This window comes from Lentinula edodes, assembly GCF_021015755.1.
Source record: "Lentinula edodes strain Le(Bin) 0899 ss11 chromosome Unknown C8R40scaffold_44, whole genome shotgun sequence".
NCBI lineage: Eukaryota > Fungi > Basidiomycota > Agaricomycetes > Agaricales > Omphalotaceae > Lentinula > Lentinula edodes.
Window position 1 is genome coordinate 226,370 of NW_025764350.1, and position 25,852 is coordinate 252,221.

Below are 25,852 nucleotides of genomic sequence, written 5' to 3' on the forward strand. Positions count from 1 at the left end.
TGTGTGTAGGAGATTATTGAGAATGATGAATCTTCGAAAATGAAACCGACCCACAAGGATTCTTACAGAGGAGAGAGAGAGAGCGAGGTATCCCCGTGTCAAGATGAAAGTGCGATTGTAACCTGGAAATTGTGGTGAGACATTGGTCAAGATTGAACGGATTAAACATTTCAGCGCGTGAGCTTGCTCGAGAAACTTCAGGATGGAACCAGGATGGAATTACTGCCAGATCGAACGAATTTGCTCAAGAGACCACGCCATCTGAAGAACGACGTGAGCTGCAAAGGGCTGGATATCGGAACCACACAAGATGGTAGAAAAGTAGTATCCGTATGGGTCTGACATTGATTCAATAAGAACGGATGGGAGAAGTCAATCCTGGAGCCATTATGAGCTACATTCATAGACGGATCAGTACGTACGACCCATAGAATGCGACAACGGAGACGTACATGCAGCAACAGCCCATCATCAATCTATCGACCAAGGATACCCGTCCCAGCCTAATTCCATCATATAACGACCCATTCAGTGGTAGGAAAATAGCGGCATATCTCTCAGGCGTGATACTTTCAAAGACTTCAAGCTACTTCAAGTGAATGTTTTGACCAAGCTCGCGAGCAATGTGGAAGCACGGGATTCGGGACATTTTTAAGATACTCAGAATCCGTTCGGTATAAACAAATTCCACTGAATTATCGAGATAAGAAGACGAGAGGAAGAAGTAGCTGGGCTTAGCTGGGATTGCATAATTTGATGTCAATAGCCTGAGTACGAGTTGACTGAAAAAACTCATATGAAGATCAAAAAGACGGACCTATTGCTGAGTTCTTGATCTTCCTCTTCCGTATTCACCATGCTAAAAGGTCATTAAAGGCAGGAAAAAACATTTAAACAGTCCGATAACTGACACGATGATGAGTGTCGCCGTAGGAAGAGAAAAGACGCCAGAATATGTTGCTGATCATTTTATCTGGAGCTTTGACTTGGAGGCTGTTTTCGTTCATACATTCTCAAAGACTAAAAACAAAACAGAAGAAAAAGGTGTCCCTGCCAGGAGTCGAGCCTGGGTCTCCACGGATGCGTTCAAATACCACAACGTGATGATCTAACCACTAATCTACGGGGACCTGGAAGGTTAAACGGATTAGGTAATCAGATGCCGGTTTTGCACCGCATTCCAGCGCATTCTACCTTTTGAGTTCCTTTCCTGATTTCAAAACCCTTGTGCAGCAAGCAACTGGCCAAAATTGATAGTGCTAGGGTGACCTTGATGTCTGGGGAGCGAGGTGATACTGTGGATGTCAGAGTTGTGTTAAGTAGCACCTAATGGAAGCAGGTAATGCCAGGTATACCATATATGTACGCTGGAGATTCCTCGCGAGACAGTATTGTATGAAACGTCTCTTATTTATCACACAAAATGGACAAATCCGGATTTGAACCGGAGACCTTTCACATTAATATTGCTACACCCACAAGCAGGCAAAGCAACTTACACAACAGGTATATTTTCAGGAGCTTCTCATTTAGTCAATCAACAGCTGATTCACGGAGTATTCTGAAAGACAATGATACACATAGGACACAAGACAAAACTATCACTGCAGGAAGGCTGGGGAGATCGAGATAAGCCTGAGTCTAGTTGAACTGGGAGTGTTCTGGAATAGCAAATAATTGGTAAGACATACATAAACAGGAACTTGAATCTTTGTCACTGAGTTCTCCATTCTTAACACTTCTTGTAACTCTAGATTTATATGGAACACTTCTTCTAAGCAGCCATTCACTTAAATCATTCCTTGGCACTCATATGTATATCATCCACTGTGTGGTAGTACATCTATCCATTGTCCAGGCTTCAAAAAATCTGTCAGCAATGATTTACTATACCATGGATGTCTACTAGCACTATGGGACTGATACCACAACAAATTGGCTCTCAAATTGATCAGAGTTTATAATTTTTGAGTGAGTTGTAAGTATGAGTCATAGTATCAGCATGTAGTACATCTTCAAAACCTGTATACTTGCCAGAGCAGCACTCTCCAGCCAAAATCCTTGTTCTGGCGAGTATACAGGTTTTGCAAACTGATCAGTCTATACATTACACTGGCCTAAATTTTGCAATCACATTCAAGGTTGAGTGTTGAAAACGAAGTCCTACAACTCGAAGTATTCGGACAGAAAGCAATGCATTGATTGAAGCATGAGAAGAGACAATAACTAACAAAAATGGAACGACTAAGTGGGAGTCTCAGCACGAGCTCTTAAGAGCAGATGTACCAAGAGAGAGTTGGTCCGAGTTGGATTAGAATGACCAACTGGGGACTTACAACTCAGACGACTTAGTTCTCTATCACATAACATCTTTCATCATGTCAAATCCCGGAGCGAGCCATTCCAGTCAGCCACAAAGGATAGATAATCCGACAAAACATTTGTTGTTCTGAGTCTCACTGAAAAACAAAGTCGTGATGCTTGGAGGACGGTGGGCTGGAAAGAATTTTCATACATTGAGGATATGAGTAAAGCATATGATCAAGGCTTTCACAGAAATTTGCAGGGTGCAACACAATGTATCATGGAAAGTTGAAACAAAAGACCTAATTCGCTCAAATTTCGGAACCTTGAGAGCGTAGGTATTACAGACATATGATTGAGCAGTGGACCAATCGAAATCATGTGTAATTCCGGGGGGGCGGAGTATAATGAGTTAAATCTGCGAGCAATGGCATCTTGTCAACGATATTCCATTTTTCTGTCGAAATTTCCAATTTGGCATCACAAACTGTTGTAATCATCGAAAAAAGTTAGTAAAATTGAATGAAATGTATTCAAATAATTTCCATTCACTTTTGTTGCCTTCGTCAAATGGAAGACACATTATTTCAAAAAGGTCCTCTCTTGCTAGAGTTTCAGCAGAAATCCATATCTTGTCTCCTGGATGAACAATCACAGTTCTAAGACTTGTTTCATCTTCTATAGATTCAATCTGAATGCAGGTTAGTACTAAATATAATGCGCAGGAAGTCCTCGTACCTTTTCAAGTTCATTGAATTTCTCTTCCTCAGCCTTAAGGACACACTGTTTGACCAGGAGAGTGAGATTCGAAAAAGAAATTGGTATAAGGAAAATGTCTTTATCTTACCAGTCGGTTTGAGCTATCATATTAAGAATGAGAGGATCATCATATGGATTCGTCGATCGGTTTTCATGAGTGTAACAACGACTTACGGTCCTTTGAACCCTGACTGGTCTGCTTTGAGAGCGCACACAAATTCCTTTTTCCCATGAAGCTGTATATCCGCGCCTGTCAACTTTGAGTTGTTTAGATTCCTCATAGACGCCTGGACAACATCAATACCTGACCGCAAGATAAATATAAGAACTTACATCGTTCAGGGTGAAGAAACATATACTTCCTTCTGGTATAGAAGGGGGGAAAGCCTGCGGATAAGACAGCCCACGAAATCTAAGCTGGTTGATTGGAAATGCATGCAAACTCTGAACAAGCAAAGGAAGAATGACAGAGATGGAATAGCGCATCGCGTAGGGAGTATAGGTTTGTGGATGGCACAAGAGATGTTTGATATGAAGATGAAGATTGTGGTAAACGGCGCAACGAGAAGACCAGCTTTAGTCGAAGCAAGAGAATAACGCACCAGGCGAAGAAAGAAAAGATTTCGGTTCATTCGAGCCTTTTATGCAGAATACACGTGACTGCGGCTGAAATGCCGCCTTCTTAGGCCTTCTTCTTACCGAACAAGATGACGATGGATCGAGCTCGGGTACTGATACTAAGAGGAAAGGTATTGAAAAACCAGAGGTTTGTTTATTGATTGAAAAGAGTCAGAATTGTAAGACTGTAGGTATAGTATTGCCTCACTTGGTCTCACTACTGAAATAGGAAGATAAATTCAAGCAGGTCGGTGCTCACATGTGCTCATCGACATCGTATATACCAAAGTAAAGCGTAATCTGACGCTGAATTCAATTACCCGGATCTGAATGCGAGTCTACATTGTAACTAAAATCACCCACTGGATCCAAATCCAAATCCTGGAGAGGTGCCCTGTAACCACCTGTATCTGAATGCGCACTGGAAGTACTGTCAGTGTTTCTGGTAATCTTCCAATCATCCATTGGGATTGTCAACTCTTCAATGGAAACTATGGAAAACATGGCATAGATAAATAAATCATCAGAGAATGAACTCCACTGTGATTCAGAAAATTTTTGAATTACTCACCATCCTTTTGTGGAAGACATTCTATCTTCCAAGCTAATTTCTTTACAAGAAGGGTCTTGGGGTGAATCCACATCGATCGTTCTGGAGAGACTATCATAGATTCGCGGGTTGCTGTTGGGCCATCTTTCACAAAGGAAATCTGAACATGGTCCAGTGGGGAAGGGTTACGAGCTACTGAGCAAAAACACTTGTCACAAATTGAATGTTATCCATACCTTTTTGAAATCTCGAAACTCCTCCAGGTTAGCCTTGAGGACACACTGTTTAATGTTGTGAAAAAATTACTTGAGTGAATGATGGGTATACCGTCGAAAATTTCCTCTTACCAACCGATCCAGCCTATCAGAAGAGAGAACAGAGAATGTCATAACCAAGCATAGTTCATGAGCGCAGGTTCTACCTGTCACTCACTTGATTCTTTCCAAATATCTTGTGCTCAGTGCGCATTCAAACGGCCTTCCCTCGTGGAGTTGTATATCTTCGGCTTTGAATTTCAACCTGCGATCCGGATTCTTATGGTAGACAGATTCCTGAAACTCATCATTAACACCGGCGACAATGGTTAACCCAATACAAGAAACATATGAGTATACTGTATATGTGTACAATGAGGCGATGAATATCGGAACTTACATAGGTCACAGCAAAAAAACATACACTTCCTTTCGGTAATGAAGGAGGAAATTCTTGAGGATACTGGAGTCCACGACCTCCGATCTCGGGAATCGGTGATGCATAGCAAGGCCTTGCAAGATCCGGGACAGCCGCCGAGAGAACAAGAAGGATGGAGAAGATTATCATGGTGTAGACGATACGACAAATTGTCGGGAGACAAAGAATAAGTTCAGGACCGAATTCGACAAGGCGCAAGGAGAGTCCAGCTCTCCTGTTCAATGAGAATGTAATAAAGCAACAGCGCGATCGAGGGAATAAGATTTCACGGTTGCCTTTAAATAACTATTCCAAGACAAGGCTGTTCCGTATCAGAAATAAATGCCGCATCATCATGGCTTACCAACGGTCAATGGAAGAACAAAACGGAGAACAGCTTCGACTGTTCAAGCATGGCAATTGTGGCAAAAGGTACAGGAGGAGATCGTTAGGAATGGAATATGGGATCGAGGTAAATCACGGAGAGCAGAGAGAGGGGAAACGTGGATGAACACACTGGCGTTGATCTGGTTTTACAGTACACGTGCATGCGGTAGTAAAATCTACATCTCGGTCGATGTGATTAGAATGATAGGTGTCGCTAACATCGCCAAGACTCCGGGAATTTATAGAATGGTTTGAGCTTGGAGTGAATGAAGGGTATCAGGCATGAAGGAATAGACTATACTTGAGAATGGGTCGGATTGGGATAAGAGCTCACAACCATTAGGACTTGCTCGGATAGTTTTGAGCCTCGAGCTCGGGGGCTCAACGGTTCATAGCTCAGTCTTTAGCTTTTCTTCAGCGCCTATCATGTCAAAATATGATAGCTTGATATCACCCAGTCCCTCCAGGTCACTCCTTGTGTATTGTTATCGCTTGACGCGGTAGAGTGATCAAACTGGATAGTTAACATGCGATCTTTGTGAACTGCTCTGGTCATACGTTGAATGCGGTGTTCTGGAGCATTCTCAAACGGACAATCCCAGGGACGAGGAATCCAAATCCCAACATATCCTTCGCAGCAGGAAAGGACGAGAATGGTCCAATAAGTGTCGGTGAAAGGGGAGGAGCGTATGCATAGAAAGCATGAACTTTCGATGTTGTCGTCGATGGAAGGACAGACTTTATCAATATAGTTGCCCAGTTATCGTAGGCTTGCATTACGATGAGAGACTTTACAAAAAATCATTAGTGCGAAAGATGGGCTTGAAAAAGAGATTCCAATGCGGGGAATCGAACCCCGGGCTGCTGTGCAACTTAATGAAAGACAGCAATGTTGGCCACTACACCACATTGGACACAAGTTTGGGGAGACATGAACTCGATAGATTGTACTACACGAAGGGAATCGCTCGTCTTGCAGCAAAGAAACATGTCGACCACAGCAAAACCTACGTCAGTAACAGCAGAACGATCGAAGAGTGAGACACGTACTTCATTTCACAGTGAATTCGAGCTCAACAGCGACTCAACGACTATCATGTCTTCAAGCAATCCTTCCCCCGTGGTACACGCAGTGTAGGAGCTTGCGTTTCGCCGGCTGTGAAGGTTGGCTAAGACGGGAAGAGATATTGAATGAAATTCCGAAATCTTCTGAAGTTCAGGTTCAGGAACTGAGCAGAACTGAGCGGACTCGGATGATGGCAGTACTCTGGATGCCCCAATGAATCACAGGTCAGTGTACAGTATATTCGAGGGCTATCAAGGAAGCGTTCTAAATATCTGTGAAATCGGAACCCGTTTGGAGACCTAAACTATTGGAAGATTGAAAAGTTGGAAAAAGGGAGAAATTTCGGAACGGTGCCCAGAAAGGTGACCGGACTCCTTAGTGCCTTGCCCACGCTCCCACCTCGGTTTGTTTCAACCGACTCGCGTTCTCCTCAAAGTGCTTCTGCCAGCTTCTTCCATGTCTCAAGAGGTTTACTGAACGCTCCTTAAAGTCGTTGTTTTGACTTGAATGCTCTTCCGAATACCCTACCTCCACCGAGAACGGTGCTTACAATGCAATCGATACCCACAAATTAGTATCGACTGTATGCCTCCAAAAGATGGGATCAGGATAGAATAGCATGTATGTGACCTATCTAAACTCTAGATAAACCCTCATGGTCCATTGTTTTATGTCTAGTCATTCCGTCCCCCGAGTATGGCAAAAACTGCGTCAGTTAGCACCTTCCGCTTCCTCCCTTTCACCCTTCTTCTTCTTCTCCCTGGGCTCTTCCGGCTCTCCGCTGCAATATACACGCCAATTCGTGAATACTCCGGTAACGAATTCTTTTCAGAGTGGGATTATTACGGAGATATCGATAATACGACTTGGGGTGCGTTATTAGGCTTTGATTATTTTGTGGCGCGGTACTTACTCGTATCGTGTCTTCGTTCACAGGTAACGTGGACTACGTCGATCAAAGCACTGGAGCCTCGCAGCGGCTGACTTACATCGACCCAAACACCAACCATGCGATAATACGGGTGGATAATACGACGAATATAACGGCTGCTGCGACGGTGAACAGGAATTCGGTATGTTTATTCAATCTTTGTGTTGAACATCGTACTCACGGGCTCCCTAAAGGTCAAGATCACTACAAAGGACGCCTATCCTATCGGCAGTCTCGTCATTATTGACACCTGGCACATACCCTACGGCTGTTCCGTATGTTGTTGTATTCATTCTAACCATACCCTTGTCTAATTTCTCTACCCTCCAGGTCTGGCCTTCATTCTGGATGCTCGGCACCAACCTCCTCTGGCCGAATTCCGGCGAAATCGACATCATCGAAGCCATCAACAACCTCGATTCAAACCAATACGCCCTCCACACCACCTCTGGATGTTTCCTAGGCACGAACTCGATACAATCAGGGAGCATTCTCCAAACGAATTGCTCTACGGGCGCAGGGTGTGTGGTACAAGAAAAGAAACCGAACAGTTTTGGAAGTGGGTTTGCGCAGGCTGGCGGAGGTGTGTTTGCGACGCAGTTGGACGTTAGTGGGATCTATATGTGGTTTTGGCCGGTGAGTCCCGTTGATCGTACTGGCGATATGTTCAACTAATTGGAATTGAACTTGTTCGTTCGGTAGCGCGGGAGTCTCCCGGCATCGATATCTCAGGCCAATAGTTCCTCGACCATGAACCTGGCTGATTGGGGTACACCTACCGCCGCGTATCTATCCAACGCCTGTAATATCACGCAATACTTCCAGCCTCAACAGCTCATTATCGATATCACTCTTTGTGGCGTGTGGTGCGTGGTTTTCTCATCATGTTCTGTGTGAATCACATATCCGGTTGCTCTATTCTTCCAGGGCCGGCGTTCCGTCGATCTATAACTCTACAGGATGTTCGGGACAATGCGTAAGTCTCTTTTATCTTACACCATTGATGTCCTATCCTCCAGCTAAGTTCATCACGTTCTCCTGCATCCAGATTGACAACGTCATCGGCACCGGAAATCCCATTTATAATAACGCATACTGGGATATCGCCTACATACGAACTTACCTCGCTACTGCCACCACAACTGTTACTACGGGGAACACGTCGGTCTCCCCAGCATCATTGACCTCGGCTTCACCAGCATCGGCTTCTACGTCGTCGAGTAGCGGGGCTAACGATGCAAATGCTAACACTGCTACAGCCGCTTCTACACTTGTTCATAGCTTATCGTGGTCATCGTGGTTATGTGTTTTGGTTCTACTTGGTGTCTTGAGGTTCTGTTAATAGGTAGATGGGAAACATTGCTGGTGGTGTTATTTATTATTGACTATCTCTATCTTTGTTGGATGGACTTGAAGTATTTGAGAAGAGTGTGTAGTGAATGCTCCAGCTTCAAAAATATAGTATATATTATTGAAATGGCTTTGCTACAACAATATAAAAGAGCCATCATTGGGACTAAATTGGACCATATACTGTACGCAATGAGATGCTATGGAATGAGAAAAGAAAAATGAGCAGTCTGCCCTTATGAAACATCTATGAAGCACAGTGAATGCTAATGTGAAGATCATGGCTGAATGAATGTGGATTTGTTTCCAAACTTTCAAATTTTATGCCAATCAACACACCAAGCCCTCCTATAATCTCACCAACCCAACAGCCTATACCCCCGCAATGTGTATTGCTGAGAAAAGATCTCTTCATGCATTAACATAGATGTCAATCTTGATGGAATGCCTTTCTCAGCACGTTTCTTAATCCTTAATCTGCTTTCCTCCCACTTTTCAATCTTGCTCTCTCTCTGCGTATTCGATACAAGACTGTTACCCTGCACAATAAAACTCTCAACACCTTTTCACACCCCTTCGGAGCCCCGAATCTCAAGGACATCACCTACATCAACATTCCAACTCGCCACTATTCAACCTCCGCTGGACTTCCGACAAGAGCGCTACTTACTTACCTTATACATTCTTGTCAGTTATCACAAATAGCTTTGGGCCCAATTGTAAACACTGCTACGACTCGGAAGGTGTGTTTTGAAAGATGATCATTATATACTGATCAACAATCACGCTGTGGTCAAATCACTCCACTGACTGTGCTTCTTACCACATCGTGGATGAATGGTTTCTGGTGGAGGTTTGTGCATCCGATGGAGACGAGATGAGCTGCAGTGCACAACTCCATGACCAAAATAAGTAGAGATCAAGATGGGCTACATATAAAAGCCCATTGTTCAATTGCTGTAATTTCGAAGACCTCATAGTGCTGGTGTATATTTTCTTTCCATGATGTCTACAGCAGGAATTGCTTCTCCAGATCTTGATCTAACCTTTGGCGCATTGCTCTGTGGATCGTTTATTGTGATCTTATTATTCGGCATCTTCATTGTTCAAGTGTATCTTTACTATAAAGGATATCCCAAGGACAAGCTTCTTCTCAAAATCTTGGTATGCGGCTCATTTGCCAATTGAAATGTCATTAAGTTCAGTTCATATCTAGGTTGCATTTGTGTGGTATGTATCGTCATATAGTAGCACACTTTGCATCAACAATTAACAGTACCTCAATCTATTTCCATAGTATCTGTGAATTGGCTCACACAATATGTGTCACAAGTGGGGTTTATATTATGCTGATCACTTTTTATGGACATCCGGAGATCCTCTCGAAATTTCCGTTGCCATTCGATCTCACAGTTGCATTTGCAGCCCCAGTGACTGCAGTAGTTCAAGTAAGTGGTAATTAAAAGCACGTCCCTGAATTGATATAATTTCACAAAAAGGCCTTTTATATTCTTCGTATCTACAGATTTTTAAATGTTTTGTACATCCCCCTTGTCCTATGGGTTCTGTGCTTCCTTCGTTTTGTCTCCAGCTATGCAGCTGTGGGATTTGTCATTGAGGCGTTTCAGTAACATTGTTCGAATTACAATGGAATTGGCTTTTCACTGTCAATTTTGTAGTGGGTGCATTTGTTGATGTTGCTGTTGCGGGAATTCTGGTTTTTAAACTTTGGAAAGAACGGAGGGAGGCTATGAAAAGGTATATTCAAGATCTGTTGGACAGAAACTTAGTTTGTCTAATCCAATTTCGTCAGCACGGTGAAGCTACTGGATAAACTCATCAGATGGACACTCCGCATGTTTCTTTCTTGTCATAGGTATCAATCTTGCTAATTTAAGCAAATTATAGAAACAGGACTTGTAACTAGGTAAAGTTTGAGACACATTCATGCTGTCAACTTGATCTCATTGTTCCTGCACCAGTGTTGTTGCAGTTCTTGTTGTGATATTTGTATGTTTAGTGTCTGTTCATGACAGCCAGATTTCTCTGATTTTTATTTTTTTCCAGCTGCAAGTAATGGAAAATAATTGTATGACCACACTCAAAATTTTTTCACCATGCATTCATTGACACAAAATAAAGTGATCTGGATAACCACATATACATGTCTTGCAAAAGGTCCTCCATGGTTCTTTATGTTTTATGGAACTAACACTGTTGATTTCAGTATACTCCAACTCACTTATGGCTGGGTAAATACAATATTACTGTGGGGAATATCTGGACTTATCTTTTGCATCAGACTGAATGCTCGCAATAATCTTCGCCACCTGGAAACAGAAACAGAAGCTCAGGTATATGAGCTAGATGTCCATCCTGATGGCACAGATTCTCTGAGGTCCCAAGCTCCCAGGAATAGGGTGTGTGCTACTGAAATAATACACTCCATACTACTTCTGATGTGTGAACCAGGTAATTGGTCCTCATGGACATATCAAATCAGTTGACACGGAATTACAATTTGCTTCAAACCAAACCTCCACAGTCACCAGTGTTTTGGTGTAAAATTTGCTTGAATCATTCTGATTAAACTACAGCTTGTAATACCGATGATGTTGTCCATTAATGAAATCAGTTCCATAGTACGGCAGCAAGTAGTGTGTGATAAGTGAAGTAGGATTTAAGTATAGCTTGGTGAAGAATACAGAAATTAAGCCATATTCAAACAATTCTTGACCTTAATTTGGAATGGCTTAATGAAAAAAGGACCACATCCGACCCAGTTCTCAACACTTCCTCTCACACTTAAAAGCACCATCCGGAAGTCACCGACTGGTTTATATGATTTGAACATCCTCCCTACTAGGGTTCTGCAATGGTGCCAAACTATTGACTTGGTTATCCGACTCGACCTTGAAACATCGTGAACATCGAGTGTTTGAAATTCGAGTCACTACATTTGCAGAGCTCTATGGTGAGAGGACTAGGATGAAGACTTGAAACGATGATGTACGTGACAGACCGCTTACTACTTAGTACTTAAGACCCAAGAGACTCAGAAAGTTGTATATGGGGGATGGGTAACAGGGGGCTGATGGGGATCAGTATTTTTATGTTTCGTTGAAGATGTAGGTAGTGCCGAGAATATGGATAACAGTGTCTACAACCAGCCTTCGAATTCTCGTCTCTTTGCCGGAGGTGTAGGATTGAATGGGAATGAGAGCGAAAACGGGGAACGGATTATGGGTTTTCATTGCTGTTCATCGCGTCATACGTCCAGCAAGCTTAACGCTGATGCAGAAGGTGGAAAAACAACAGTGAGCAATGATTGGTGACTATGATTGCGTTCTTTCTGGATTATCAACGATCATGACATCGTTATCCCGACATGTATCAAGTCTTTTGATCGCCGTTCGTCTCCAACTCGTTCTAGCCTCCAATAACTTGGTTTCTTCAATGAGTCTTTGCTCTCTCATAATTCTGTTTGAGTCGCCATTGTCGTCAGAATCAATAAATCGTCCAACGAATTGGAGTCTTGAACAGAATTGAGTGGCATAGCACAACATATGTACACATTAAGTTGTTATCCGCTGGGATGTAAACTCAAATAATTTATCTTACCCTATGTGCTATGTTTATGACGACCACAATTCATCCCATCATCCACTATAAACTGACATGTCATGTTACTGAATGACAAGTACACTACTGTAAGGAAGGTTGGGAAGGTTGGGGATATTATGATGACCCCATTGCTTTCTTTTGCTCCTCTAACCGTAATTCGACATTCCACTTCCCTCTTCCCACTTGTAACTTTTTCTTATATTCTCCGGGATCCGTCATAGCCATATATGCATTATCCCAAGCATCTCCCTTCCAATCATTCCCCATATGGTCAATATTCCCAGTAAACTTCACTCCATCGTTACTCGCCTTGAAGAAACCCATCAACCTGTTCTGCACATCAAATTTCGTGGACCCTCTGAGTTTCTTGATATCCTCAAACATCTTCTTACGCTCTGAGTTTTTTATGCTGATAAACCCCAAAAGATCCCCCAAACGATATTTTTTATCCTCGATGATTTCAATAGCCCAGATGCCACGTATGAGTTCTTGGGACCTGAGGCCGGGTCCACTGCCAAAAGTAATCTCCCAGTCTTGGTCCTGAGAAAGGACAAATTCTGCGTCGATCTTCTCCCGAACTTTCAACCCTTTGTTTGAACGGTAGAGGTAGACGTTGTGAACAGTTGCTGAATGAAGAGTTTTATATTTTAGCAAAAGCAGTGATTGCTATTTGATAGAAATAAGAACGTACGAGCACGTTGTTCAAGTTGGCCTTTAGAGGAATCATAGGATGTTAGAGGTACGGCGGAGACGACTCCAAGGATAGTGGAAAATAAAGGCAAGAAGAGCGTCAGGAATGAACACGGCAGAAAATTGAGTACAACGAGCATGGTGGAGGCACTGGAAGGATGGGGGTATGGAAAAGTTATTTTGGCACTTCATCATTAACATCGATGAATTAAGCACTACACACCAGTTGGAGACGGTCAAAGATGGCGAATCGGATTATGACAGGAGAATGTCAAACTGAACTATAACGATACCAACAGCATAAGCAGTATAACCCTAAAAGGCGGGAAGATTCAAAAGTGATCTCGACGTACCGACCAGCGTTACTGTTGAAAGTGGGTTTTTTTGCGGGCTTGGCTCGATTTATGGGATCTGCGCAGATATTCGAAGAAGGTACTTATATCACAAAATTTTCGGCGGCCCAGGTGCTCCCAGGTGCCCTGATCGGTACGAGCTCCACTGTTTTAGCCTCGCACAGGTTCAACCGGACCTCTGGCATGAACTTTCGTGATGCACACTGGTTGGGGTGAAACCATAACGCAGCATAGCCTTTCTATGCCTTGTCTCATTTTACATCGAGAAAGGACTGAGGCGGCGGGGGGTAGGATAGGAAGAGAGCAAGAGCAGTAGATGACTGAGCTGGAGAGGAGGGCTTTGAAAGATCAAATTTAATGGAAATCGTTCTTCTCACCCGTTGTTCCGCAACGCTTTTGATATTCGACCGTACCCCCATAGCTATACCCATCGGACATTCCTCGAACGCAACACGGGAAAAGCCCGACGCACGAATTTGATCCGTTCCTTTCACTGTCAAAGCCATTGGCAACAAATTGGGAAGAGATGTTGAAGGCATGGGTTGTGATAAGAGCAAGGATATGTCATACGTGGAGGGTAAGTCTTCTAAGTTCTGAAGTCTCTTACATGATTCGTGGAATATTGAGCAGTCTATTTGTAAGCGCAGGTTTTGACAGCTGAATCCGAGAGGACACTATAGCACGAGCACAGAGATGAAAGTCGAACGCACCAGCTGATGTTGATGATGAGCTACCGTATACCGATGGGATAAGCCAGGTACAACTAGCTGGTCGCCGCAGCTCCCCGCGCCTTAGCACTTAGCCTTACTTGCGGTTAATGAATGATTCAAAAAACAGTGTGAACGTCGTGATGTCGAGCAATTGGCAGGGGAGTCACTTCTGAATTGTATGTTAAAAATCATTGAATTATTGAATACTATCTCGTAGTGTTTTGCAAGTTGTAGCTTTCTGTGGGAACGTCCAATCTTCACTTGAAGTCTAATAAATCCTACTTGGCAGTAGGCGACTGACCACGACACAGGTGACAGGGGATGATCTGGGTATCAGTGGTTATCGGAGCCCTTCAAGGGCACACAATATAAACGTAGCTGTAAATGGAAGTAGGTGTATAGTGATTCTTGCAACTTCTTAATTCTACCGATATGTGGGTGGGTGTTGAACGTTGAATGTCGAGTCTTGCATGTCGCAGCTTTCTGTGAGATCATTCCGGCAGCACATCACCAAACGTGACCGGCTCAATAGTGCCATCATGTTAAGTCTCACTGAGCTCTCATAGACATCCACTACGTTCCATCATTTTACCATCACCAACCTCATTTGCAAATTTAAACCCGGATCCCTACTTTCCGAGACGCCGCTGCTCCAAGACCGAGAGGAAAAAGATGACTCGTAATGGTATTGATAGGATGGAGGTTTGAGGGGATCGGGTTATGGAAGGCCTGAGGGTGCTAGTGAGTCTCTTCTGATGATCTATCTAATTCTATCTATCACTGATCATCCGGATGTTTTCGACTGACCTCGATCCAGGCAATTATGCCACGCCACGGCAACGCACGAAAACACCCCAATCCCATCTGCCGCTTTCACGTCCCTTGACGACGCGTTGGGAAGAAGGGAACGTCAAAAGCGCTAGGAGGCATGGATGGAGAGAATATGTTGAACGAGGGTCATGATGGTGGTGTACTGAGGCTTTTTTTTCATTACTGATTCATCATTGAGAATGGGTCTTCTGTAGTCACAGACTTGTTAACAAACCGCCTGCCGCAGCACTATCACTCACAAGCTCTCCTGTGGTATTCCGAGATGAAGATCTCTCACCAGCCACCTGTCAGCCCATAACACTCATCCCCCGGTATCAAGATCTCATAACCTATGAGAGAACTGCAATTATCATGCAGTGGTGACGTCGCCCACATCTTCAACATCCACTCCTGTCCTTTACTCGCGTGCGCGATAGGATTTTTTAAATAATTTTGACCGTCTCGGGGGTACCGACGTTCTTCACAGGATCCGGAGAAGTGAAGATTTGGTTGATTGAGTACGAGTGGGCCATACGGTGAGTATCCCCCGTTTTCCTGCAGTTTAGTCACTCAGTCAAATAGTTGTAGAATCCTAAATGCGGTGCTCTTCAAGACCTTCTTTCTGGTAGGTTGTATCATTCATATCCACTCATTCTCGGACTCGTTAGCTCTCGAAATATTGAGCTCCGATATTGCCAATATTCCGTCTAGGTCCTTTCTCCCTTGACTACTCCAAGATGTCAGCTGGTAAGAGGTAGCATGGGGAGCGGTGGCGAGCCAATTACGGCTTAGAGCATTACACATCATGCCTGATACTCGAAGGGAATGGAAGGACATGTATGTATTCAGCCCCGTGGATTTTGTGAGTAGGCCTTGGTACATGTTCGCAATCTGGGTCCATCAAGTTCTCTATATAATGTTCCACGCGCAACACTGACCCGTTCCGTTTCGTTCTTATACCATGGGTTGCTAACGCGTCAGCATTGAACATTGATCGAGTAGGTCAATTCCAGTCCTCATGGATTTTTTTCTCTCTCCTCTTTACCCTACTAGTTGAACCATTCACATTTCACCTGCATGTCACTACATTACTCTATTATTCCAATGCAATTTGTAGCTATGGATTTTTCAAACCATTCCCTGCAGATTCACTGACATCATCAAGTAGTGAACTTGTAGTGACTCACAATTACATTGAAGCTTCATAGATTCTATTTTAGAGAGTCAATGCTTCCTGGTCTAATGTCTTTTTTATGGTCCCTGTTGTCAACTTCTTGGACTAAATTTTCCTAAATTTTAGATTTTTTTATGGTATTGGAGGTCAGTTTCCACTCCTTACATCAAAAATTCTGACAGAGTGATCCTGAGAGCTAGAAACAATTTCAGATCCATCCAGAGAAAATGCAACTGATTTTGCCCAACCAGTGTGACCCTACAAAGGTTCACCTATCATTTTCCCATGTCTAGCCCATCAAAGACTCTGATAGTGTTATCTCGAGACCCAGACACAATTTTATCACCATCTCTAAAGATGCCGCTGAATCTACCCATTTAGTATGGTCAAGGAAGAGGTTCATCAATCATTTGTCCACTTTCTACTTTTGACTGTGCAATCATCAAGCCTGGATACAATTCTGTTCATATTTAGTGAGAACGTGACAGAAGAACATGCACATAATGCAAGTTCATTGCTCCTGCCATGAACCATGCCTATTCAAAGACTCTGTGCACAGTCTGTCTGACCTTTCCGGGGTTTGCCACATATTTGGCCACTCTTCACATCCCAGGCTCTGATTGAATGATAAATAAATTGAACTAGAAAAAATATTTTTGTCCATCAGGCAAGAATGCAAATGCATTTTACATGGCTTGTATGTCCAGGATGTGGTTTGTCAATTCTTGGTCTACTTTCTGCATTCCAAATCCTGATTGTGTGATCCTCAGAGTCAGATATGATTTTCCCTCTATCTGTTGTAAATGCTACTGAATTCATATAACTAGTATGTCTCTAGAGTTGTTCCCTTATCAATGAAGCATTCTGTGCATCCCAGATTCTCACTGAATGATCATTGGAGGCAGAAGTAAATTTCCTTCCATCAGGTGAAGATGGAACTATAATCACATGGCCAGTGTGTTCATGAATAGGCTCGCCAATGACATGTCCACTGTTTGCATCTCGTACTTTGATTGAATCATTAGAAGACCCAGAAACAATCATATGTTCATCTGGTACAAATTCAACTGAATTTACCGGATCTGCGTGAGTTTGAGTTGGTTTGACCATCATCTGTCCGCTCATACCTGGGGTTTTATGTTTCTCTATCCCTGATATGGTGCCTTTCCGGGATGGAAGGGTGCTCAAGTACCGGTGCGGTGTCAATGAATGCAATCCAGCAATATTGAACTTGAGCTTTGAATACATAATGTTGGAGAGTACTCCGTACGCCTAGCTTTGACGTTTCCTTTTTCCTTCAATACTATACTTCCGTTTGACTGCTTATCTGTTACCTATGTTTCGGCTTACCAACCCGACCTGGTGATCGGGTTATATATCTTTCGTTTCGCTAGTTATTCCCTCAGTTGATCTTTACACTCAACTGAGGTATGTTTACTCATTTCCAGTTTCCCTATTCAAACCTGTACTTATACAATTCTTAGTCTTATCTATTCCTACAGGTACTAATACAGTTGATCTTTACACTCAGGCTCAACTGAGTCTTATCTATTCCTACACATAATATCCAAAGATAGACAGCTCAAAGCTCTATGCTGCTGTGGTGCATTACAATATTAGGTATGTGCACAGCCCTTGTCAAAGAGATAATCTGGAAATGCATGAAAGGTGAATATAATTCTGGGTGCTTTGTTTGGTTGATACTCGGAGGGTGTTCTGTATCCAAAGCCTTTTTCAATCTTGACTAAGCAAAATTGTTGTTCTCAGTAACCGATTTCACAAGTCGAGAGTCGAGTAGGTGGTTATGTCCTTATTTCACTAAACTTTCTTCCACACTGTGCAGATATATTTTGGAGTGTGTGAAACTAATTTTATGATACACAGGATGTTCTGGCCAGTTTTAGAATGGAAGTTTCATGCATTGCAGTTAATTCTTGTGAATGATTTCCATTAAAGGAATCAGAATTAAATCAATATTCAAACATTCATATCAATAAGAATTGCAGGATGAAAAGTGTGTAAACCTTTGGATTTTGCAGCAGCATTCCAGGAGTCTACAAGCAATTTCATCCGTTCATTGATTGTCTTTTTCGGCAAGATCTGGATCACCCTTCAACAATGCCCCAAGAACCTCGGTGATTGTACAGGAGTACCCTCCAGATTGATAGGCAACAATGACTTTTGTATGGCCACTGGAAGTAGGAAATTGTCTGGAGCAAAGAAATGTAGCAGCATCGTTAGTAGGTCACTGGTGTTTCTTTCAATTCAAAACAAGATTTTCCTCATAATTGAGCTTCTGCTTCCAGATGGCGAAAATCATTATGAGGATTCAGTATGGTAATGAGATAAGTCCGGGTATTTCACACGATAATAGTGTATTGACCCAGCCATAAGTGAATTGGAGTATACTAAAATCAATCACAAAATAAATCGGGATACTACTCAAAAAATATTGTATTTGCCCTGCCATAAGTGAGAATTATGTTTGTTGTTTAGTAGCTGCTGGATACTTCCACTATGAAGAATTCACAATCAGGAAAGATCAGTCATGTTATACATCAGAATCAATGCCTGCAGAAATTCAGCTCATTGCTATCATACGATAAGAATCTGCATTTAAATAAGAATTCCTTGAGCATATTTTCAGGAGGGTTTCAAAGTCGGGACTATCAGCATCTGAAAATATAGTTATTAGTGCAAATCAATTTGATCACTCAATTACATACACCCATTAAGATTGTTTGCTTTGAGAGTAGTCGGTTCACAGTTGGAATGATCAAAGTAATCATAGGTTCCACACAGAGCATGAGAGGCTTTATGTATCAAGGTACCTGCACGTCTATCACTGTCTTCTTTTGTTGTCCCAGAGAAATACCCCAGTGAAAATGTGATATGCTTGCTTTGAGGATCTGTGGCACCACCAGCACCATTCCCTGCTTCCATATCTACATCGGCAGGAATGAAAACTTTTCCTGTAACAAGCTTCTGAACACAACTGTGAATCTTCTGCACATCTGCTTGGGAGCCAAATGCCTTCTGGATGATTGTATTTGCATGTGGACCTTGCAATACTGAGTCAAGTGTTTCAAGGCGTGTATTGGCTGTACCATTCAGAATACTGATCCACAGTTGAACATATCACTTGCTTACCTTCATCTATGGCTTTCTGAAGCAATGCCCTGTCAGTTTGAGTTCCTTGACTGCCAAGTTTTGCTGCAAAAGGTAGGGCATGGATAGCTAAGCAAGGGTCAATCTCACTGCCTGTAAATGTGACTGTATATTTTGTTACCAGGTTCCATTTAGTGCAAATTATATTGGAAAAAATTTGATGCAATACGCAAGGCACTGTACTTGAGAGTTGGTTTTTATTCATGAAATCAGTTGCTAGTCTGCCTAGCTTCACTTTGATTCTATGCTTTGGGTAATTCGGTCATGTTGGCAGATGGATAGCATTCAAGTTCCCTTGGCGCTCCGGTCCTCATTTATAATGTTGATTGTTTGTATCAAGTTCCGTAGTTCCGGTACTGGTGCAAATGAGACCATCAATTGTACATAATGATGAAAAATAGGCACAGATGGAAAAGACTCATAAGATGTGCTAGAAACCCGTTTCACCAATAGTCATCATGCCACCCATCTCTTACAGTATTGCATTAGGGATATCATTCTTCACATTGTCCATGAATTCTTGCATATATTGCACAATGATTCCCTTGGACAAAGAAAGTGGTACACCGCACTCTTTCCAAGAAACCATCACTCCTGATCTTCATTCTGCAGTCATGCGGCTCAAACTGTACATTCCCAGTGAGAAAAAGGCACATGTGGTTATTACCATCCCATCATATTTTTCGGAACAGGAAGAACAAATTGTTTTTGATACATTCCAGGATCTAGATATTTTTCTCCCATACCCTATCCGCCATGCAGAAATTTTCCATCATGCTTTAGCTGCGGGGAGAAGGTATTGGTCACCCAGAAATGAGCTTGTGCTAAATATAGGAGATAATCATGCAGGAGTACAGCTCTGCATGAGTGATAGTGAAGACGGAATTTTTTCGACCAAAGTAATTGCTGGCATTGTATGTGATGCCACTGTGGAAGGCATACTCCAGAGCATTCATAGTGTGTTACAAACACTAGAAACAAAGTCACTAACTACTGGACCAGATCTTCATGCATTCCTTACAACCCATCTTCCAACAAAACCTACGCAAAGTTTGGTCACAGAGTTATCCAACAAACTTCCATCCCTTGCATTTTTTTGCTTCACAACTACTACTCCTGAGCTCCAAGCAGCAGAGGAAGCATTCAGGAGAATCACAGCCCGAGCTCCATTGTTCATCAGCAGCCTGACTTCTCTTCGTTTGGGCATTGAAACTGTTTGCAAGAATGTGTTATGCATACTTATTCCAAAAACCACATCTGTTCCTCGCATATGCTTCAGATACATGGTAGTTTCTGGTGATACTGCAACAGTAAATCTGGTTGCTGGAGGTCCACTGCATCGGGTACCTCTGGGAACAATCAATATAACAGGAGTCACAGTTGGCCAGAAGGTGTTGATTTCTCTGGAAATTGATGAGCACATGAGCGGAAACATGCTTGTTTCAGAGGTTCTGTTATCAGGAGGAAGAGGAAATCTATTAGGGCATATAGTGATAGAGTCAATAGCAGGGGGGACTAAATCGGTGGGAGTTAAATAGGGCAGTGAATGCTGATCAGAACATTGAGCTTGATGATTTAGTATCAGAATGTGCACTGCCTACATAGGTTTTAGCTAGGTGTGGTTTCCCACTTCGAACTCATTGAGGAGAATTTATTTCTATAGCACTGTTGTAGTAGACAATTAGCAGTTTTTCTGCAAGATAGTTCTCAATGTTTGTTGCTAGCTAGTAGCTACTGATTTTCTGAGAGAGTGCCATTTAGCATCTGATGCCTGTTGTCCAAGGACATTGAAGTAAATCAACTGTTTTGTTGTTTTTCTTTTCCCCCTTACCCAATGGCCTTGGGGTCTCATAGATCTACTTCATTGTTTTTTGCTTTCTTGCTACATTTCTCCGTTCTGTAGAGGATGCGATAGGACTACATGCACGGCTTGCCATTAATCGGCAATAGAATATATTAACTTACAAATGTACATACATTCGGGTAATTCGGGGGAATCAGCACTTGGCTTCCATCTACGGTATACAAGTCGTCGACGCGAGGACGGAAGGAAGACTCGCATTACATCTGGAGCCCACCGCAAGCTAAGAAAGATAGCTAAGATTTCGTCGGAACATCCAAACTTGACAGCGTCGGGAAAACCGCTAAGATTTCTGCCAGCACGAAAGGGCATATCATCAACGGCGCATAGACACTCCCTAGACACAGAGCGGCTACAGTACCTAGTCCCCGAGGAAACATCGCACCGTAAAGACAACAGAACAGACATAGACGTTAGACAACCCAGTGCAGACATAACGAAAGAAATACATACCAGTGAGTGGACCTCTCTCGGAACAACTCCCTCAACAGTATCTTCACTCTCTCCATTAACTCCCTCTCCACCATCTTCATCACGAATTTCACCCATTACAATGTCGACTACACCCACGCGCGCGGCTACGAAAGGTCCATCGTATATGCCAGCCCCAGGTTCAACACAAGCACCAACTAAGTTCAGAGGGAAAAATGCAGAACTACGAGAATTTCTTGAGGAATTTGATGGTCATGCGAAAGCACAAGAACTCACCGATGAGGAACGGGTTCATGCTGTTTTGAAGTACGTCAACGGACAGACAAAGCGCTATTGGAAAACACTCGACGGCTATGGGGAAAAAGATTGGAATAAGATGAAGACAGAATTGTTCGATGCTTACCCGGGTTCCAAGAAAGGACATCGTTACACAGTAAAAGGCTTGAAGAAACTTGCTGAGAAGAATGCGAAAAACCGAATTGACAAGGAAGGGGATCTTATCGAGTACTACCGACAGTTCCGAGTAATGTCGAGACTATTGAAGGACGATAAGAAGGTTTCGGTGGATGAGTCGAACCGCTACTTCTGGTATGGTCTTCATAAACACGACCGAAAGGAGATTCTTGGTCGCATTGAGCTAAAGGACTCGACATTCGACAGGACCACAGTTCCGGACATGGAACTAGCCTTCAAGATGGGTTGCGAAGTCTTTAGTGATGATGTATTGGGCATGGAGTCTGATGACCCCATTGCCGAAATGTTCACAAAGCCAAAGAAGAAGAAGGAAGGCAAGGTCGTCGTTATTGAGTCCACGAGTGAAAGTGAGGATGATGAAGATAGTGATTCAAGTGAGAGTGAAGAGTCGGAGTAAGAGAAGCCAAAGAGGAAGAAGACGGTGAAGCAAGTAGTGAGGACGAAGATTGTTGAGAAGCCGCAGACGGATAGTGTCGAAGATCTCGCCAAACAACTCCGTGCATTGAACGTTCAGGATGTCAATTACGCAGGAGTTTATGCCAGATTAGCAACAATTTCGCCAGTGGTTGCAGGTGCTATCGCAGCACTTCCACCAATTCCGCAAATAGTGACAACAGCGGCGATTCCTGCAGTCCAGATGGCACCATATCCAAACCGCCCATTAACCCCAGCGACGTATCCCAACTCGATTGAAATACAAAGGAACAACTACAGGAGAGGTAACGGGATGCAGAGACAAGCTCCAGGACCTCTCCCAGCAGATATCCTTTGCTTCTTCTGCAAAGAAAACCACCTGATCCGTGACTGTACCCATCTTCCCGAATATCTACGAACGAGCCGAGTATCCCAAATCGGACGTTGGTTCTGCTGGCCTGATAACCATCCCCAAGCACGTCGGCAGATTCCGTCTGACCCCACGACAGGTATAAAAGGTGTCATAGACAGGGAGAGTTCAAACTTGCCGGTTTTTAGACTGCCAAGCCATTACAGGAGCAGTAACGGTGGAGGCAAACGAAGATACATCTGCAAGTTCGTCGAGGGTGGAAGGAAGAATGGAGGAGATCATAGATGTGGATGCAATAGAGGAAGACGGTGATACATGGATGGCACCCCTGGAGCTGGAAAGGGTCGAGGAGAATGTAGGGATGGCAGTAACGCGTTCAGCTGGCAAGCAAAAACAGCGCGAAGAGGATACGGAGGATCAACCTAAAGCCAAAGAAACTCATAAGCAACCCAAGATTCCAGTAAACCTGCCAGGACCACTCACCATATCCGGAAGTAAACCTGCATTCACCTACGAGTCCAAAGCAGAGGATCCAAACGCCGCTACGAAGATGTTCCAAAGGACGTTGGATGTTGTAGTTCCAGATGTGACCGTCCGTGATCTCGTATCACTTAGTAGCGACTTGCGAAAGCAATGGATAGACCATACGAAAGTCCAACATATTCCCACTACCACGGATGAACCAACAGTCCAAGCAATAATCCGTACCAAGGAGTCCCTGAACCTGGAATACTCAACGCCGGTACGGATGATTGAAGTCATGTTGTTTGGAAGGTAGAAAGAGACAGCACTCATTGACGACGGGGCGGAAATCGTCATCATTAGAGCCGATGTTTGCAAAGAGATGGGCCTCCGAATAAATCCCGAGAAGATGGTTACAATGGAAACTGCGAATGGGAGCCGTGAACGGATGGAAGGGTGCACGGAATACTTGCAAATTGTTGTGGACGGACTGGTGACATGGGCCCATGCTTTCATCGTCACAAACAGTCCGTTTCAAGTTTTGTTGGGGCGACCTTGGCAGAGACATGTACGATTGTCGAAGATGGAGACAGACGAGAATGTCCTAGTCACAGTACATGACCCAATGGGAAGGCAGAGATCGAGGACAGTCAAAACAATACTAAAGGATATCGAGACACCGCCAGACAACTCAATAACGCCAGAGGAAGTGGTTCGGATGTGGGAAAGAGTTCAACTCGATATGTTGACTGACGGGGAAATCCAGCATCCGAGCAACCCAACATCATTGGCAGCCTTCATCTTTCATTCCAACTACTCACACAATCAAATCCACCACATTCTTGCATATAAGCGTGTTGCGCAGAAGGTTCAACCCATCCCGACTGTCATGCTTGACTATGCTAAGGTGATCCGAAGATTCCCAGAGGACCCTCTTCTTACCCTTCCAAGCCTCTCACGAAATCCACCACAGTTTCTCCCTGGAGTACGTCTAACGGAGGAACGACTGAAAGGACTCGGCATATTGAAAAACGGATTTCTATGGCCTGAGGAACGCCTACTGATGGCAGATGTTTTGAAGAAGAATGAGATGGGGATAGCCTGGGACGAGACAGAGAAGGGTCAATTCCGCGAAGACTATTTTCCTCCCCTGAAGATTCCAATGATAGCATATACACCATGGGCCGATAGAACACTGCCAATCCCACCAGGAATTCGAAACAAGGTCATTCAACTTGTTCGGGAGAAGGTCGCATCAGGACTTTACGAACCCTCGAATAGTTCATATTGTTCCCAATGGTTCGTAGTTGTGAAGTCAGATGGAGGTCTACGCATCGTCCATAACTTAAAGAAACTCAAAGCAATCACCGTTCGCGACTCAGGCCAGCCACCTATCATCCATCTCTTCATTGAGCAGTGTGGCGGGCGAGGGATATACTCTGGTATCGATGTAATCGCAGGATTCGATCATGGGACACTTCACGAAGACTCTCGAGACCCCACAACATTCGATACTCCTGTCGGAACATTTCGCCTAGCACGTATACCCCAGGGATGGACAGGCTCTGTCCCAGTCTTCCATGGTCACGTCGCGTTTCTGCTACAGGATGAGACCGAAGTCTCTCCAGATTTTATAGATGACTTACCAGTTTTGGGACCCGAAACTCGATATGAAAAGCAGGGAGGAGACTACGAAGTATTGGTGGAAAACTCAGGTATCTGTCGCTTTGTTTGGGAACACGCTCTGGATCTCAATTGCATTCTCCATCAACTCAAACATGCTGGAGTCACGGTCTCAGCAAAGAAACTCAAAGTAGCAGTTCCAGAGCTTAAAATCGTAGGAACGGTGTGCACGTATGAAGGTCGACTCCCAGACAACAGCAAAGTTGTGAAGATTCAGTCTTGGCCAGCTTGCAAGTCCATCACTGAAGTCCGAGGATTCTTGGGAACGGCAGGAGTACTTCGTGTTTGGATTAAGGACTTCGCACGAATCACCCGTCCACTGGTCGACCTCACGAAAAAGGATGTCACATTCATATGGCTACCAGAGCACCAGCAAGCTATGGCAAACACCAAGGATGCTGTGTCAAAATGCGAAGTGTTAGTCACTATCGACTACCTTTCCCTCCTTCCTGTCATCATGGCCGTCGACTCCTCTTACATCGCATGTGGTATCATCCTCTCACAAGACAACAAAGATGGTCGTCGCCACCCATCTCGTTTTTGGTCCATCGCTTGGAACGAACGCAAAGCTCGTTACTCCCAGGCCAAAATTGAGCTTTATGGCCTCTTTCGAGCCTTTCACGCAATGAAAATCTACATTATCGGAGTTCAAAAGCTTATTGTTGAGATGGATGCTTCGTGTGTGAAGGGCATGATCAACAACCCAGACATGCATCCGAATGCCGCCATGAACTGCTGGATTGCCGCTATTCAACTATTCGACTTCGACCTCAAACACGTACTGGGAAAAAATTTCCTAGGACCTGACGGAGTATCGAGGAGACGACGAACAGTAGATGAAGGAGATGAACGAGAAGGCAAAGCAGACGAATGGGTAGATGAGATTTTGAGTGCAGGAATATGGATAGCTGGAGCATGGGACAAGGAGGATCGACTCGGAGGAATCGTGGAATATAGAGACACCGGAACATCCTCAGCCTTCTGTCTAAT

At 43.6% G+C, this 25,852-nt stretch overlaps 9 protein-coding genes and 2 non-coding genes across 11 annotated transcripts; 4 read left to right on the forward strand and 7 right to left on the reverse strand.

Annotated features, from left to right (window-relative positions):
• Positions 1 to 1,045: 1,045 nt before the first annotated feature.
• C8R40DRAFT_t231 lies at positions 1,046 to 1,130 on the reverse strand. The gene has a single exon. It is a non-coding gene; the product is annotated as a tRNA-His (tRNA).
• Positions 1,131 to 2,681: 1,551 nt separating this feature from the next.
• On the reverse strand, positions 2,682 to 3,549 carry C8R40DRAFT_1175551 (uncharacterized protein; the record flags this gene model as incomplete). Its single annotated transcript, XM_046232346.1, has 6 exons — positions 2,682 to 2,791; positions 2,857 to 2,995; positions 3,043 to 3,087; positions 3,152 to 3,164; positions 3,238 to 3,350; positions 3,397 to 3,549. The coding sequence occupies 6 exons, from the start codon at positions 3,547 to 3,549 to the stop codon at positions 2,682 to 2,684; spliced, it is 573 nt and encodes a 190-aa protein (XP_046081619.1).
• Positions 3,550 to 3,993: 444 nt separating this feature from the next.
• Positions 3,994 to 5,053, reverse strand: C8R40DRAFT_1073240 (uncharacterized protein; the record flags this gene model as incomplete). The annotated part of the gene is made up of 6 exons (XM_046226539.1): positions 3,994 to 4,172; positions 4,253 to 4,391; positions 4,468 to 4,512; positions 4,579 to 4,591; positions 4,664 to 4,782; positions 4,886 to 5,053. 6 exons carry the CDS (start codon positions 5,051 to 5,053, stop codon positions 3,994 to 3,996), a joined length of 663 nt encoding a protein of 220 aa, XP_046081620.1.
• A 1,071-nt stretch (positions 5,054 to 6,124) lies between these two features.
• C8R40DRAFT_t230 lies at positions 6,125 to 6,204 on the reverse strand. The gene has a single exon. It is a non-coding gene; the product is annotated as a tRNA-Glu (tRNA).
• An 848-nt stretch (positions 6,205 to 7,052) lies between these two features.
• C8R40DRAFT_1056773 (concanavalin A-like lectin/glucanase domain-containing protein) lies at positions 7,053 to 8,629 on the forward strand (the record flags this gene model as incomplete). Its single annotated transcript, XM_046225104.1, has 7 exons — positions 7,053 to 7,227; positions 7,293 to 7,429; positions 7,482 to 7,562; positions 7,618 to 7,923; positions 7,990 to 8,153; positions 8,215 to 8,263; positions 8,336 to 8,629. The coding sequence occupies 7 exons, from the start codon at positions 7,053 to 7,055 to the stop codon at positions 8,627 to 8,629; spliced, it is 1,206 nt and encodes a 401-aa protein (XP_046081621.1).
• A 292-nt stretch (positions 8,630 to 8,921) lies between these two features.
• Positions 8,922 to 9,555, forward strand: C8R40DRAFT_1126173 (uncharacterized protein). The gene is made up of 2 exons (XM_046229012.1): positions 8,922 to 9,258; positions 9,312 to 9,555. The coding sequence occupies exons 1-2, from the start codon at positions 9,082 to 9,084 to the stop codon at positions 9,396 to 9,398; spliced, it is 264 nt and encodes an 87-aa protein (XP_046081622.1). The 5' UTR covers positions 8,922 to 9,081; the 3' UTR covers positions 9,399 to 9,555.
• A 59-nt stretch (positions 9,556 to 9,614) lies between these two features.
• C8R40DRAFT_1126178 (uncharacterized protein) lies at positions 9,615 to 11,286 on the forward strand. The gene is made up of 10 exons (XM_046229013.1): positions 9,615 to 9,801; positions 9,838 to 9,841; positions 9,889 to 10,085; positions 10,137 to 10,215; positions 10,257 to 10,395; positions 10,620 to 10,651; positions 10,780 to 10,815; positions 10,865 to 10,889; positions 10,940 to 11,057; positions 11,110 to 11,286. Exons 1-10 carry the CDS (start codon positions 9,640 to 9,642, stop codon positions 11,200 to 11,202), a joined length of 885 nt encoding a protein of 294 aa, XP_046081623.1. The 5' UTR covers positions 9,615 to 9,639; the 3' UTR covers positions 11,203 to 11,286.
• A 1,089-nt stretch (positions 11,287 to 12,375) lies between these two features.
• Positions 12,376 to 13,091, reverse strand: C8R40DRAFT_1175553 (uncharacterized protein; the record flags this gene model as incomplete). Its single annotated transcript, XM_046232347.1, has 2 exons — positions 12,376 to 12,887; positions 12,953 to 13,091. The coding sequence occupies 2 exons, from the start codon at positions 13,089 to 13,091 to the stop codon at positions 12,376 to 12,378; spliced, it is 651 nt and encodes a 216-aa protein (XP_046081624.1).
• Positions 13,092 to 16,832: 3,741 nt separating this feature from the next.
• On the reverse strand, positions 16,833 to 17,123 carry C8R40DRAFT_1056676 (WD40-repeat-containing domain protein; the record flags this gene model as incomplete). The annotated part of the gene is made up of 1 exon (XM_046225098.1): positions 16,833 to 17,123. The coding sequence occupies one exon, from the start codon at positions 17,121 to 17,123 to the stop codon at positions 16,833 to 16,835; it is 291 nt and encodes a 96-aa protein (XP_046081625.1).
• Positions 17,124 to 18,716: 1,593 nt separating this feature from the next.
• On the reverse strand, positions 18,717 to 19,297 carry C8R40DRAFT_1175554 (uncharacterized protein; the record flags this gene model as incomplete). The annotated part of the gene is made up of 3 exons (XM_046232348.1): positions 18,717 to 19,099; positions 19,149 to 19,235; positions 19,288 to 19,297. 3 exons carry the CDS (start codon positions 19,295 to 19,297, stop codon positions 18,717 to 18,719), a joined length of 480 nt encoding a protein of 159 aa, XP_046081626.1.
• A 405-nt stretch (positions 19,298 to 19,702) lies between these two features.
• On the forward strand, positions 19,703 to 20,704 carry C8R40DRAFT_1175555 (uncharacterized protein; the record flags this gene model as incomplete). Its single annotated transcript, XM_046232349.1, has 1 exon — positions 19,703 to 20,704. One exon carries the CDS (start codon positions 19,703 to 19,705, stop codon positions 20,702 to 20,704), a length of 1,002 nt encoding a protein of 333 aa, XP_046081627.1.
• Between the last annotated feature and the right edge of the window lie 5,148 nt (positions 20,705 to 25,852).

Coding starts and splice junctions, on each gene's coding strand:
- C8R40DRAFT_1126173 (XM_046229012.1), top strand. CDS start 9,082: ATGCCTTTCTCAGCACGTTTCTTAATCCTTAATCTGCTTTCCTCCCAC. Junction 9,259..9,311: donor CACCTACATCAACATTCCAA/CTCGCCACTATT, acceptor CTACTTACTTAC/CTTATACATTCTTGTCAGTT.
- C8R40DRAFT_1126178 (XM_046229013.1), top strand. CDS start 9,640: ATGATGTCTACAGCAGGAATTGCTTCTCCAGATCTTGATCTAACCTTT. Junction 10,396..10,619: donor CGGAGGGAGGCTATGAAAAG/GTATATTCAAGA, acceptor TTCCTGCACCAG/TGTTGTTGCAGTTCTTGTTG. Junction 10,652..10,779: donor TCTTGTTGTGATATTTGTAT/GTTTAGTGTCTG, acceptor CACAAAATAAAG/TGATCTGGATAACCACATAT.